Source organism: Saccostrea echinata, unplaced genomic scaffold (assembly GCF_033153115.1).
Source record: "Saccostrea echinata isolate AGI-Se365-2 ecotype Australia unplaced genomic scaffold, CSIRO_AGI_Sech_v1 ptg000029l, whole genome shotgun sequence".
NCBI classification, from domain to species: domain Eukaryota; kingdom Metazoa; phylum Mollusca; class Bivalvia; order Ostreida; family Ostreidae; genus Saccostrea; species Saccostrea echinata.
Window position 1 is genome coordinate 41,375,944 of NW_026889778.1, and position 15,966 is coordinate 41,391,909.

Genomic DNA, 15,966 nt, shown 5'->3' on the forward strand with positions numbered 1-15,966 from the left:
ATATTAACTATACAATACTTAATAATCCTCATAGTTACATGAATACTTATAACCAGTTATGTACACATAAAATGAAACAGAAATCACACTTGAGATTTTATTTTTAGAACTAATTCAAAATAATATGCAATTGAAATTTTATTTCCAAACAGGATTGGATCATTTACATGTGAAATCTATCAATATTATGAAACTATTGAGTGTAAAAGCCATTCATCAACATTTACTGTAGAATCCTTAATTTATGTGAGTACTAAATATACTCGAATGAGAACAAGAATTAACAAGTGGACTGCTGCTTAAGAGTTTTCACTTTTTACATGTATTTCAGCTATAAAATAATAAAAGCAGGTAATTTTGCTTCATAAGTGAAACTTGATGTATAAGCTACTAAGTGAATTTTAGAAATAATCTGATAAAACTTTTACATATAATTATAAACACATAGTATATGTATATGTACCTTTAAGCTCTTCCTTCAGCTTTACTTCCATACTGATTTTTTACTGTGTGTTTCTATACATCTTTTGCATATACCTGTAACAATTAGGAATCAAATTAGTTGATAAATATAAATCATTTTAGGAATGACTCTAATTCTTGGCCAAATTATTCGAGTATAACCTGGTTTGGGTCAGTTTACGCTTTATAATCTGCGAAGCGGATTATAAAACAGCGTAAACTGACCCAAAACAGGTTATACTCGAATAATTTGGCCAAGAATTAGAGTCATTCCTTATAATTTAATTTTAAAATCATTAAATAACTATGGGTGTAAAATTTCGTTGCTTTTTATTAGTTCAAATTTGCCGCTCAATAATACAACCGTAGTAACGGAAGTAACGGAAGTGATGGGAAGCGAGCGGAGGTAAAAACTGATACATAGGCCTAGCAGCCTTGTTGTTTGTTTACATGTGGTAAGATCGAATTATTGTTTGAAGTTAAAGGTACGTTTATTAAACCTGGAATTTTCTATGAATCCTGAGGACTGGAAATGAGAGGATTGTATGGATACAGATGATTCAGCTGGTTGTCAGGGGGGTGTGTCCCCATACCAAACCAGGTTATACAGAAATAATTTGTGTTCCTTTTTGGATATTAACCAATCAGAGGCTAGAATACATACAAAATTAAATTATTATAGAATGGACATGTAAGTTGTATAAACTTGATATCAATAGGTTTTCACAAACTATAAAGACAAAGTCAGTAAATATTTCCAATTATGATATCACTTTGTGATATTATATTTACATGTATAGGGTTGTCCTTAAGACCTGTGAGACTTGGGAATTTCTTCACCTATAATGGCATAATTCCCCAATTACTCTGGTATTGCCCTCTCAACCCTCACTAAGGGGAGGAACCCCCAACATGCTTTTTAAAAAAAAAAACTGTCTCATTTCTTATGGACAACCCAAATACTATGTACAGTGTCTCTCTGAAAACTTCAAGGTCAGAAATTAAGTTAAATTCAATGGTTTAGCAAAATTCCTTAAATTTTTAATTCCTTGAGGGACACACAAAAACTGCATAATGTTCTTACCAGTTCCAACAGGCAAAACCTCATTGAGCTTGACCCTCTCGGTTAACGGGTTTGCATAATAGCGTCTCCCCTATCAGGTATGGGTGACAACATGTTCTTTTTTCCTTTTCCAGTGTAGACCAAGTATATTTCTGTGTTTGACACATACATGTACATGTAGGTATGTTTACAGAAATTAGACTGTCCAGTGTCCGAGTCCCATAACAGCTGCATGGTTCAAGATGGTTAACGATAAGAAGCATTTCAGGGACAGAAATGTCTTCTGTGCTGCATTTAAAATACCTTGTATATTCAGCTGAATCTATTTTATAATCTTTCAACAAAGCTAGAGATCTTTTATCATAATATTGTCCTCAAATCAACACTTCATCTTTTTGTCTGCCATTAAGACACCATACTTTTAATTCCTTTCAATAAGGAGAGTTCCACTAAGGGAGATAATTTTTCTAATAGTTTCAGCCAACTTCAATCTATTTTTAAATTAGCATAATGTCATTTGCAACCAAATTCCTTTTAACTATATATTGATTTTGAAGGATTTTTGCAATTAAACTGATATTTATAATGTTTTAAGCGTTTCTTGGGTTTTTACAGCATTCTAAAGATAGTGGTATTTTAAACACATTGATTTAATTTAATTTTAGACCCCACTTTTACAGAATCAGTGTTGATAAATGAAATTAAATAAAATATTTCTAGTTAGAGCACTTCCTTTAAATTAATATTTAATATGTAACATTTGAATAAAAGTGCATTTTTTCCTGCAATTTTTTTCTCTTAATCTATGGGTGTTTTTCAAAATATTTTCATAAAATGTGCTAAAAATAGAATATAAGGCTATAATAGGGATCCCCAAAGGTACCTGACAGTTTTGATACTGGGATTTATTAGAGGACTCATGATGCTAATCAGAAACAATAAAATCAGTCAAAATGATCACAATGCCTTTCATAATAAAATTTGGATTTTGCATGGTTTTCTCGTAGACAAAATAAATTTAGCCCTTGGTTAGCTAACCACTGGTTAAGTCATTTAACCAGTGGTTAGTATCCCACAATGCATTACATTTGTCCACTTGTCAACCAAAAAAATGGCTACCATGGTAAATACAATACGAGTAAAATGTGAGAAGTTATAATGTTACAACTGTATTGAAAAAGCAGAGAAACACCCATAGATGTACCAGTTATCAACACTAAACAAACGGTTTAAGTCAGAAAAAGTCATAAAAGCACAGGTTTGGCTATAAATGCTGTATATTCAAGTGGAGGATCAATAAGAACATAGGGCGGTATTAATAGGAAAATTAGCACCACGGACAAGGTGTATAGTTGGCTGAGTAAAGACCGAAGATGGGCATCATAGCCCTCATTAAGGACATATGCAATGTAGTTTGAACTTTATTGTCTTTTTCCCAGGAGTTGAAGAGTTCCAAAACTTTAAGGAACTGTGTGCTACATTTTAATGTCTATATATGCTATTGTACACTTCTTCTAAAACAAGTTTGGATGAACAAAACATCTAGAATATATTTTTTTGTCACAGGCACTTGACGTTATTAACTTTCTCTTTATTGATAAAAATACTCCCATACTATAATAATAACAAGGTACGTCACGGTCGCCATCTTGAATTTTTCAGGTCAACTACATCGCCTCGATTTTTTGTCTACAACATGTTTAAAATCAACAGACACATCCATCAACGTTCATTACTTACTTTAAATATGTCTCAACTCTCGGATTATTCTACTGAAATCACGTAACATCCATCCTATTTATTCAAATATCGCTCCAAACTCAGTCTACTGCTTCCGATTCAGTAAATCTTAGAAAAGGGAGGCCGGAAGTTGATGCTTTTATGTCATAATGCGGGATAGCCCTTTTCTGATTGGTCCTTATAATTATAGGCTTATGAATATTGATTTTGTAATACATATGAACTGAAAAACACGTTTGTATGGGAAAAGAAAGAAATTGAGTGCATCACAGTTATATTTACTTACTATATTGATACATGTTCATATATACTTAAAAAATTATTGGTTTCAGACTACATGCAGTGTACTTTGTACATTTACATCAATTGGCGTAGTCCCACACTTAAAAAAAAGGGGGGGGGGTACCAAGAATAACCGTAATATACTAGAAATAAGATGTTTAGGAGAATCGTCAAAAACATGTAAAAAGTGATTGAATGGTCATAAATCAAAACATAAAAAAGGAAAAGGAGGAAAAAATATCAGATGCGGAGCCCAAACATACTTTTGCGCGCCTCTCTTCTGAAATTTATTATAGAGTCGTAATACATATATACAACCTAAAGGAAGGTGGAATGAGGGTGCAGACATCAGCACTAGTTCACCTGACATTAATAATATTAAAATGTCTTTTATACGCTATGCATAAGATTCAGCGGTGGAAAATCAAATAAAAAAACATTCCCTTACGAGTATCTTACGCAGATCAAGAAAACATTTTACACTGAAAGACCATTTACACATCTGACGGAAAAGAATGAAGATATCTAATTAAGGGTCAGACTGTAATATAAGAGTCTGTTTACAAAGGAAATTGTGACCCGGACCTGATTTTCACCCCCCCCCCCCCGCGCCTTTTCTAATGAGATTTCCCCTTTTCTTGCTGTTAATTTGCATGGAAACTATCATTCTTACATGTATGCCGACTGCCCCTTTCCATGTTGTAGTTCTGTTAAACCCTCTCACAATAATGAAAAAAAAAATCTGTCCCCCTTCCCAAAACACATTATTTTAAAAATGTGAGTTTTATGAGACTGATTTTTTATTTCTTTTTTTTTTTTTTTTTTTTTTTTTTTGGGTGTTTTTTCTTATTCTACCCCCTCCCTTTTGAAATAAAATATGCTACGTGCCTCATTCACAGAGCAAAATATATTTGCCTGTTCTTGAGTTATAACCTACAGGTGGTATGTGTTCCAAAAGTCTGCTTTCACGAAATCCTGCAGCTGTCCAACAAATAACAGCATTGGCGGACTGGAACTGAAGCGACTGCGCTGTCAACCCACTGTCCTTTGTAGATGTTACAATCCTTTTATTTAACCTAAGAACAGTCTACCTTCATAAGGAATACGATTTTCTAGTACCCACTAACCAAGTATAATACAACTTTGCCGATCTTCTCTTTAAATAGTTAAAAAAAAATCAGCATACCACAGGCACGTAGGATAACCCCCTCCCCTTATTTATTATCCGGGATCGTCTCTCTTTTCTCTAATACTAGTACATTGTCTGCATAACATGTTATCGATAATGAAACCCTTTCTCCTTTGTAGGTTGTATGTCACTTATGACTGATACATGTAGAGTTGAAACAAGCTTTTTACAAAAAATCTCATCGAAGGAGAAAACTTAATAAATAAATATGTTTTTAATCACAACATATCAATATGATAAAATGTGTTAATCCTAGATAACAAAAACAATTGCAAGTGGATGGATATCTATGAAAAGCATGTAATAGTTGTTTTGAAAAGCACATGCTGTCTCTGTCTGACTTTTCCCGCGAAATGTCATTTTTCTTTTAACCAATCAAATATAACTGAAGGGTATTCCCATTTACATAATAACATCAACTTCCGGCCTCCCTTTTCTAAGATTTACTGAATCGGAAGCAGTAGACTGAGTTTGGAGCGATATTTGAATAAATAGGATGGATGTTACGTGATTTCAGTAGAATAATCCGAGAGTTGAGACATATCTAAAGTAAGTAATGAACGTTGATGGATGTGTCTGTTGATTTTAAACATGTTGTAGACAAAAAATCGAGGCGATGTAGTTGACCTGAAAAATTCAAGATGGCGACCGTGACGTACCTTGTTATTATTATAGAGTGGGAGTATTTTTATCAATAAAGAGAAAGTTAATAACGTCAAGTGCCTGTGATTTTTGTATATTTTTCTTTGATTGATACAAGAATTTTCATCAATTGATATCTTTTCAAAACCCCTGGTAATGCATGCTGATTTTTTATATATGAACATCTGAGGCCTGTTCAACAGAGCGAGCGCTCGCGAACATTTCTTTTGAAGGGATAAGAAATTTTGGCGAGCGCTCGCGAACGTTCGCTCTGTTGAACAGGCCTCTGATGACACTATAATCTTAAGTAAAGAATATCTTGAAAAATTATCAGTAGGTAAGGTACGTTGCATATGTCCTTAAATCTATATAGTGTCGAAGATAATCAAATGCAAAGTGACTCGCCATATATCTCTTCGGAATTATTCCTATTTAATACCTAGTTATACGTAAAAGGTAAGTACATCAATTTGCATCATCTCATACTCAAATATTAACTTATTGAACACCTTTACCTGTTATTACCATGTAAACGTCGTCTGCTATGTTTCCGAGGAAATTCGCACTGGTTACATTCTCGCTTTAAATGCCTTGCCAGAAGGAACTCATTTCAACGTTTTAAATCAAACACTTACAAAGAGAAAAAAAAACTTTCTTCACATTTATATCTGTCTTTGTAACACCGATAGTTGGTAGTCACCACTATATTTGCACTTCTGTAAATAACAAAAAGGTCATGGTCGAATACATAGATAAAGTGAGTTCGTCTCTAAGGCATTTCGCTCCGTACGCATACACTGTGTAACTAAAATGCATTAATGCATTATCCAAAGTTTATTACATAAATACCACACCTTCTTAATAAGTATCAATTATTTAGAGAAAATAAAGGACTATATATAGATATCTATAAATGTCAAATGTGCAAATCATTTTCTCTAATTATTTTTATTTATTTATAATCACAGAGGGACCTAGTCAAAATGAATGTAAAATCAAAGGAAATAATACACTCTTTATTTAATGCATCAGGCAAGTTGCATCGCTTAACAAAATGGGGCCAATAAAAAATTATTGTCAAGCGAATGATAATTAATATTGTAAAAAATGATTAAATAAAAAAGCAAGACATTTGAAGAGGGGGGGGGGGGGTCGATTCCCAATTTATTTAAATGTATTTTAATAATTTATGTTTGGTTACCAAACTAATATATCAATTTATTTGTATCCTTATTAAGCCTATATACAAATGACAAAATTTTATTCATTTATACATACATATATTTAATATCATCATTTTTTTTATCAGCAGGTAGGGAATGGTCACTTGATGAAATCCTTTGCAACGCCAACGATTTTAGCCTTGAAAGAACCCATTCGAAACATTCTTGCTGATACTGAAGACATGAAATCCTATCATATCTCTGATAGTGTTGTTATCCCCTCTTCCATATTGCTACAAAGCCATTTCCACTTGACTTATAAATGACTGTGTCTTTGTTAGTACTCCTCAACATTAAATTTATGATTACAATGTATACAAGACTTCGTTTGTTTTGTTATCCTCCAAAATCTACAACAAACAATAACTAGGTAGTCATGATTATCCACTGGATAAAAGACTTAACCCACCTCTGTGGAATGGCTAACGTTGGCCAATATTTAACCACTGGATAGCAAAGTTAACCAGCGGATAAATTCTGAGCAACAGAATTTAACCAATGGTTAAAAGTTAACCGCTGGATAAGAGATTTAACCAGCGGTTAGCGCTAACCAAGGTTTTGAGCAACCCAGTCCTGCAGGGCCCGGTTGTTCAAAAGGTGGTTAAATTTAACACAGTGTTATCTCTGTGCTAACAAGTGTGTTAAATTTAACCACATGATTAAGTGTTGTTCAAAGGTGTGTTTGTGTTAACAAGGTGTTAAATCTGTGTTAAATTTAATCCACCTACGGTAGGTAGATTAAGAAGTTAACACCGTGATTAAATATGGCCGCTAATTTTCTTATTCATCCGCCTGGACCCAGAAAACAGCGTGTTTTTAGACTACACACAAATATAGACGGTTGGTCTGATGAAGAATTAAGAAGAAGGTACCGATTTGGTCAACATGGCATAAATTTTATTGGGGATGTCATCAGAAATGATTTAGAAAGAGCCACTAAAAGGAACAGCGCACTTACACGTAGCGTCCAAAATCAAGTAATGATAACCTTGCGCTACCTTGCAAGTGGTAGTTTTTTGCAGGTTGTCGGGGACACCCTAGGTACAATTAATAGAATACAGTACATACACTATGTAAATGTTAAAAATGAAGTTTAATTAAAGTTAAAAATAATAATGACACCATGGAAATGGAAAATTTCATGGGTATATATCGCATGTATTAAACGTAAAACGCGGATTAAATAGTCTATCCATAATGAAAAAAATATATACAGATTACTCAAATTTGAACAGGGTTTGACAAAAGTACAGTCTCTCGCACCGTTAAAAGAGACACAGAAGCACTGGTTGCTAGAGCTGACACATTTATAAAATGGCCCGACGCAACAGCAAAGTCTACTATCAAAACGGGCTTCTACCGGATGGCAGGTTTCCCCAATGTAATCGGGTGCATCGATGGGACTCATGTACGGATCCAGGCCCCTTCACACGACGAAAATTCCTTCGTGAATAGGAAAGGATTTCACAGCATCAATGTCCAAGCTGTATGTGACCACGAAGGTATCTATCACTGACCTTTCAAAGGCCCCTTGTGTCATTTTCGTTCGATGTTTTTTTTTTTAATGTCATAAAATTTATAATTTCTAGATACAATGAATTCAGAGGTTTTTCAATCCTCCTTCTACAATCCCTCTTTCATTATTATCGTATTAGTTGTACATTCAATGTTTTAAATGATTTTTTTAAAGTGATATATGCATGTAATCTAGATTAACCTCCCCTTCGAAAAATAATGTGGCGGATCCAACCTTTGATTATTTATTTCACTACAATCAAGAAGACATCATTGTATTGGGACTGGAACCTACATGTACAAGAAAATAAATTCAATTTCATTTTTTTAAATAAAAATTGAAAAAGAGATTCATATCAGAATTTAAATATTAAAAATAACAGGGATCTATATACTAACGTTAGTATATAGGTCCCTGAAAATAATTTAAAAAATAATTAAAGTCCTATATGCCTTTCTTTATATACAATCTAGTCTTGATATATTTGTTCATTGAATTTTTTTAATTATTTGGTTTCTGAATTTACAACATAGAATTTGGGACATGCAAGTACTTTCACATGGAATTTTTAGGTAATTAAAATGGGGTCCTATTACCGGTATAATAGGTATCTGATTATTTATTACCACTGCAATATATCTTGGTAAAATATATAAAATTGACCTTTGATTTATAGGAAAATTGAGAAACTGAATTATTTTGCACATTAATCAGCCCCAATCCCTATACTAGTGCAAGCTTTGAAAAAAAAAAAATCCTGAAACATGCATGATCAATAATAATTATTATGTTTCTCTTGACTAGTAGAATGTTATTATTATTAATAATAATATATTGTATTTAAATGAAAAACAGAAATTTTAAAGAATAAAGCCTGTCCTCCATATTTATATTGCTATTAAATCATGCACCACCTGCCCCCCCCCCCCTTCCTCACACAAAGTGTGTTTTAAATCAATTCAGTTACATTAAACTGAATATTATAACATTTATTGCAGGAAAGCTTACAAACATCAATGCATCTTGGCCTGGGTCTGTACATGATTCCCACATCTTCAGAACATCACAGGTATTGAAGTAATATCAGGGACCTATAGGTCCCTGGTTATATATTTATGATATTTTAAGAATGTTCTTCACCATGCAACACATGTCCTCACTCTCTCTCTCTCTCTCTCTCTAACTTCCATAATCTCTCATATTAGAGGCACATTATATCTCTTTCATGATTTTTATCTCTCTTTCGTTCTCTCATCATATGCATTAATATTGAGAGTCTAATGACTATTAGATTTTGGAGGTTGATTTGGAATATTGCAATCTAGCATAAGAAAAGCCTGATAATATTTATTTAATTATCAGATCAGAACATATTTGGAGGAGGAGGAGAATGGTCTATTTGAAAATGGAGTTTTGTTAGGAGACAGTGGATATGCTTGCAGACCATTTCTTCTAACTCCTTATGCCAATCCCCAGAATGAACCTGAGGAGAAGTACAATCAAGCCCATGCAAGAACGAGAAGTGAAATTGAGCGCACCTTTGGGCGACTTAAGCGGAGGTTTCATGTTCTCCACTCAGAGGTATCTTAATATTAAACATTCTAGTATATTTTTCACCAACATTTAATAGTGCAATTTATAGTGAAAGAAATTATATTTCATGCCCATTTTTTTTTTTTTGTGTACATGTAAATTTACACTTCAAATGCATTTTGATCTGTGTAGATCCGAATGAAACCTGACAGGGCATGCAGAATCATCATAGCATGTGCTGTCCTCCACAACATCGCCATCAACCTTGGAGAGCCTGAGGATGAAGTTGAAGAGGACCAGCCCCAGATGCCTGCCTTTCAAGGCCCTCAAGATGGAAGAGGAGTGCGGGACTATGTGAAGCAGCATTACTTCAGCTAATAACTGTTTTTTTTAACATTTAAAGAATTGTACCCATAATAGGATTTAAATTTCATATTATTATAATTATCCCTTAGGCCATGAAATATGCTAAAAAATATTATGAAGCATCAATAGTAGAAAAGGAATAAATTACCAAAACAATTCCATTGAAAGAGATTGATTCATTTAGTTATTAAGAGTGTCTGATTTCATTGACCAGTGTTTTTGTATACTTCACTTTCTATATTATGATTAAAATCAAGAGGAGATAACTCTTCAATAACAGGTCAATTTTAAGGTCACCAATTAATGCACACATACTCAAACACTATATACCAATAGTTTAAATGTAAATATTCATATATATATATATATATATAGAGAGAGAGAGAGAGAGAGAGAGTAACCTTACTTCTCCTTTCCTTGATATGGATACTGCCTTGTGTCTCTACTACAGCCAGGCAATGCTGTTTAAAATAAACATGAAATCAGTCAATGTTTAGCTTCAAGAGGGGATTGGTGCATTTAAATTGCTACAGTTTCATATAAGAAAAATATGAATATCCAATCTAATTTATTTAATTGTTGTAATTAAACATGCCCCTTGCAAGGAAATGGACCTGAGTATCATCCTTGGTCTTTATACCGGTAAATTAATTATAAGTCTTTCTGACTCTTAAATTGTTGTCCCCTTCTTTTATTTAATTTTTATTTTTCTTGCTTAAGCAATTGAGAGCCTGACAAATATTTAATTATATAGCTGCAATTTACATGAACTTGGTTGTTTTGGTGGACTAGGTGGGGAAAGGGGTTCCTCTAAGGGCGTCTCCATGACAATGAAGGCTTGACTTGCTGAGATAGGGGATTGGGAGGGCACAGGAAGGTCCTCACAAGCATCTTGCCATATGTCCATATCATGTTGATCCTTAGTTACAGTCTGAGTGGGAGATGCTGCCATAGAGGATAATACTATAGAAAACAAATATTCATTATTAGTCATTTTTATACACATGGGTAGTGTGTGGCTTCAGCAGTACTTGCAGCATAAATTCATCAGATTATTTATTTATATATTTTTTTAAAATTATAATTACTTTTTATAATTAGTACACATATATATTGTATGAGTGAAAATATGATTAATATATAATTTTCTATAATCTACACATGTATATTTATTATTCATTTATTTATTTTTCATCATTTTGTTTGTTTTTGATTTCTTTGGGTTTTTTTTCCTGATATTTTGTTTTTTCTTTCCTTCTTTCTTTCTCTCTTTTTTAATCGATACAAACCCACATGTATAAATATGCATTTTTGAGATCAGAAAAATTTCAAAACTTTTTATGCTTAGAGTGACAGAGTTGTCCTAAGGAAAAGACAAAGCAAGAATTCAACATTGGGGACTCCCCCCCCCCCCCCCAACCACCCCAAGGGAATTTTTGTTAGTTGTTATTTTTTTATTAGTTGGGTATTACTTCTCTTAAAATTCATTTATACCCCCTCCATAATAACACCATGTTTACTAAAACATTGGGTGAATGTAGTTTTTGAGGCTCTTCGGATTTAAAAAAAAACAAACTTGGATCCACTCCGATTCACGAACGTCAGCAATCCACGTGTCTTGATTTCGCATTTGATCTCCGTACCTCCAATCTTCACATTTTACATAGTTAAATTACTACGAGCACATATTTAATCTTATCTAAAATAATTAAATGTAATCATTCAAGATATAAGAAACATATTTTGTGCGAAGCTAATCAAACTTTTAACATGGAAAAAATTAGAAAGATGAAAGCACATGGTGATGGTGAGTTCGCCTCTTATTTTTCATTTTGACCTTAACAACACAAATGAAAGCTTAAAAAAAGAGAATGTTATGATCATTATTCATTCTTTAAAACTAAAAAAAACTACATTTTCGTTCACAATCCTACATGCATAGTAAATGTTATGATTATTTTCGATTTGCATATATCCCCATGAAAAGGTCAAGGTCGTGTTATTGTAAACAAAATCGAAAGAAGATTAGGAAACTTGTCAATATACCTATTCAAACACATGATTATAAAAATTTATTAGGCCTATTAAAAGAAGAAAAACAACAACAAAAATAAAATACCCAATCATTTTTAGGTCTAAAATATAGATTTTAACAATAAGATGTCATTTCTTCGAGCAGACGAAAATGTTCCTTGTTATTATGACACATATCACTGTTTTGTTCAAATTAAATTACAAAATTTTAGGTCAAAGTAGTATTTTATATTGAATTAATAAAGTATTATTATATAATGAGTTAAATAGAGTAAAATCTTTGAAATGTGTGTACAGTGTCACAATGTGTGTATAACTGTATTGTTGGTGTAATATGAACACTGTTATAATCTTTTTACTTTATTTTATTATTTAATAAACATAAAATATAGAGATAACGAGCACATTAGATAGATTTTGTTATTTAACACATAAAAGCCATATTTTACCAGAACATCCAGGCATTGAAGTTTCAATGCCCCCTTCAATCCCGTGGAAGGAACTGGCATCCCTGTACATGTCCACCACATCCTGCATTGTTTGGGAAAGAGGGGTAGGTGGAGGCCCTCCTCCTGTTTTTGTCATTTGTCTCCTGTTTTCCGTAAATTTCAATTTTGCTTCCCGACACATATTGCGCCATTTATCTTTGACTTCTGTCAAACTCCTTTTTGCCACCCCCACAGCATTGACTTTTCTAACAATTTCAAGCCAAATGGCTTGCTTCTTAGCATTAGTAACAGTATTACTATGTTTTGCCTCCAGAATAGGATGGAGTTTCACCTGATTTTTGATAATTTCTATCTCTGTTAATGAGAAATTGGTGCTTCTTGCTTTCCTATTCTTTTTTGAGCAGACGATGTCAGGATTGTCAGCCATGATTGTTTACAAAGGAAGAGAGGAGCATTTTGGGTAATGAAGTGGTTAGTGAGTGATTAAGCAGTGAACACAGTGTTAACACAGTGTTAGCTAACCATTGCGTTAAATTGCTTTTGAACAACAGAATTTAACCACTGCGTTAGCTAATCAAATGATTAAGGTTTAACACATAGTTATCCTTAACCACTGTGTTAAATTTAACCACCTTTTGAACAACCGGACCCAGAACGATATATCTCCACAACGATCTGTGCTTCTCATCCTCCACGAATTGCATTATTCCCCGTAGATAAAAAGCTCTTTCTTGATGTTCTGATGATGCTTTAAGTTTATACTTCGCTCAGTTCTAGTGTCAACGCCACTTAAACACAACTTTTTTAAGTAATGCGACAGTACAGTTATATGACTTGTTGTTGAGGAACATCTCTTTACTTTTGGAAGAACTGAGATCATAAGTTGTTGATATTCTGTGTAGTTATTAAAAATTTACAAGTTTTTGTGATATTTTATCATACAGTAAACTGTAACTATGTCACAAAAGAAAGTGAAACCAATCTGCTCGTATCGATTTAGATACACGTTCCAGATAAAGGAGTTCTAGAGTCCTCAGTTTCCCGTGTCCATAAATTCCAGACAGTTTTCGGTAACGATGGCACTTGTAGGTAAGTTTGGACTTATACACTTTGAACCCGTAGATCCCACAGGTTGACGTCACTAGATATTCCGATCCGGATGTTTGAGTGGAGTAATTAGGTATAAGTAGGTCGTGTCATAGGGTGCTTCATTGTCCCCTCCATCCCTAACGAAAATTTACTATAATGGTTAACTATAGTTTATTACAGTTAACAATACTAAATACTTTGGTCCTTTGATTACTATGGAATATTACTCGAGAACTTTTTTTTCGATATTAAGAGCCTTCATATTTCAAATATTCCAATAAATTAAATGTAAATATTGGCAATGATTTTTAAATACTAGTAATGTTCCAGTTAATATTAAAAAAATCCTATTTAGAAGTTGTAGAAAATAAAATATAACATTTTGAAATTCATACTAAAATTACATTATCTAACTACAGTAAAAGCTTTGATTTTCTATATTAAAGCTTTGATACTATAATAACTATTTTAATAATTAATTATAGTAAACTACAGCTACATGTAACTATAGTCATTTTTGTTAGGGATTCATCTCTCTCATAATAGCCTTATAGTGTATTCTTAGTTTAAAAGGGGGCGGGGGCAATTGCCCCCCCCCCACCCTTACATTGTTCTCTCACAAAAAACCACCGGTCAAAGTAACATATTGGTAGGGCGTTCGCTTCGCGATCGGGGGAACAGGGTACGATTCATGTTTGCCACGCCATGTCAAGTCTAAGGTACTAGATGCCCGGTACTAGATGTGAAAGTTACGAGTCTTTATGATGAAACCTTAAAAAGCGACGGACACAAAATTGGCCGGTGTAAAGACGAATAATGACCCCCATAGCATAATGACCGGGGGTCATTTTTTGCCATCGAATAATGACCCCCAGTCATTAATCAACGGCAAAAAATGACCCCCCCCCCCGTCATTATTCGACGTCGAAAAATGACCCTTTTGCCCGAGAAAAAGTGTCATCACCTTAAAAAGCTGCATACCCCACGTGAAGAAAAATGACCCCCATAGAATAATGACCCCTTGTGGATTAAAGAGGATTAAAGTTGAAATTTTTAGGGGGAAAAATAAAAATTATAAATCAAGAGACCTGTTGGCCAAAATGCTCACCTGAGCTAAATTGGGAATAAATCGATGATACATGTATGTTGATCTTATTACATGTTCATTATACAATTATTACTGCTTTTAAGGTCAATGCGATGATTCAGAATCTAGAGGAGTAAAAAACTAGTCTTATCGAGCTCAAAGGGCGAGGTGAACATCTTTTTTCGATGGTATAAAATCATCGTACTGACAAAAGAAAACAGCAATAATTGTTGTATTATATGATTCAACTATTAAATTGATACAAACTGATTAAACAGACATGTCAAGTTACATTTGCTCAAGTCCTAGGCAAACACAGTGAGAGAATCGGAGTTAACATAAGTATAACCAGTATTAATTTTGCATTTGAAATCTAGTTTTGGTGCAATGTAGAAAAAAATGTCAGGCATAGCATCGAAAGGGGAAATGGGACATTATAAGAGGCAAAGATGAGAAGTTAGCTAAGAAATATCTTTGATGAACCCCTTTAAAGTCTTTAATTGGTGTAAGGGGATTTTCTTTGACTTCACTGTATCAAAAAGTTAGGGGTAGGGCAACCAGACTTGTAATGACTATTTTCAAGCGAAAAAATACGTTCATGAAAATGAAAGGGGGAGGACACTCCACCCCACCCCTGATTCTATGTGCCTGAATGTTATGCTCACCTTGTCCACTCAAGTATGAGAGATTTTTTTAACTATACTGTATAAAATAGAGGGGGTGCTTACAAGACTTTCAATGAACATTTTCAAACTAGAAATTGCTAAAATTTACATTCAGGAAAGGGGAGGCAACCCCCCCCCCCCCTCCTTCTCCGATTCTTTGAGCCTGAATATTATGTTCACTTGAGTGGAATTCGGATGCATGTGAAATAAGTTTTCAGAGTTGTTTTCAATTATTTTTAGTTCAATGTAGGAAAAATAAATTCTTATATTCACCTGGAAGGTCAATGAAATGGTATATCTTTAATGATAAATTGAAGACATTTATGTACTTCAATCTACACTGTATTGAAATGTTTCCATATTGATTTGACAAATGTATCATTGTTTTAAAATGGATTTCTAAAGAAAATTATTCCTCTTACCTATATGTATCCTATTCTCAGACGACCATGTTAACACACTTGAATGTACATAATTTAATTTGTCCATTCTGCGGGATTCTCCTTTATTGCTATATATTTGAAAAGAAGTTCCTATAGACCACTGTTTAAAGATAAAATTGAATGCACATTATACAATTGTATATATTTCAGGCATGCAGAAATTTTATGTCTTTTTTATGTCCC

The 15,966-nt window shown here is 33.4% G+C and overlaps 2 protein-coding genes across 2 annotated transcripts; one reads left to right on the top strand and one right to left on the bottom strand.

Moving 5' to 3' along the window:
- Nucleotides 1-7,365: 7,365 nt before the first annotated feature.
- Nucleotides 7,366-10,028, top strand: LOC133195337 (putative nuclease HARBI1). Its single transcript, XM_061331182.1, has 5 exons — nt 7,366-7,642; nt 7,837-8,103; nt 9,116-9,186; nt 9,480-9,698; nt 9,843-10,028. Exons 1-5 carry the CDS (start codon nt 7,366-7,368, stop codon nt 10,026-10,028), a joined length of 1,020 nt encoding a protein of 339 aa, XP_061187166.1.
- Nucleotides 10,029-10,418: 390 nt separating this feature from the next.
- LOC133195338 (nuclear apoptosis-inducing factor 1-like) lies at nt 10,419-12,926 on the bottom strand. The gene is made up of 3 exons (XM_061331183.1): nt 12,500-12,926; nt 10,782-10,979; nt 10,419-10,477 (listed from the first exon to the last, which is right to left on the bottom strand). Exons 1-3 carry the CDS (start codon nt 12,924-12,926, stop codon nt 10,419-10,421), a joined length of 684 nt encoding a protein of 227 aa, XP_061187167.1.
- Between the last annotated feature and the right edge of the window lie 3,040 nt (nt 12,927-15,966).

What these genes read in the sequence shown, in the direction of transcription:
- LOC133195337 (XM_061331182.1), top strand. Translation starts at nt 7,366, where the DNA reads ATGGCCGCTAATTTTCTTATTCATCCGCCTGGACCCAGAAAACAGCGT. An exon ending in AGCTGTATGTGACCACGAAG is followed by an intron (nt 8,104 to 9,115) that starts GTATCTATCACT and finishes CATTTATTGCAG; the next exon opens with GAAAGCTTACAAACATCAAT. An exon ending in TTCATGTTCTCCACTCAGAG is followed by an intron (nt 9,699 to 9,842) that starts GTATCTTAATAT and finishes TGATCTGTGTAG; the next exon opens with ATCCGAATGAAACCTGACAG.
- LOC133195338 (XM_061331183.1), bottom strand. Translation starts at nt 12,926, where the DNA reads ATGGCTGACAATCCTGACATCGTCTGCTCAAAAAAGAATAGGAAAGCA. An exon ending in TTCAATGCCTGGATGTTCTG is followed by an intron (nt 10,980 to 12,499) that starts GTAAAATATGGC and finishes TGTTTTCTATAG; the next exon opens with TATTATCCTCTATGGCAGCA. An exon ending in ACCAAAACAACCAAGTTCAT is followed by an intron (nt 10,478 to 10,781) that starts GTAAATTGCAGC and finishes TATTTTAAACAG; the next exon opens with CATTGCCTGGCTGTAGTAGA.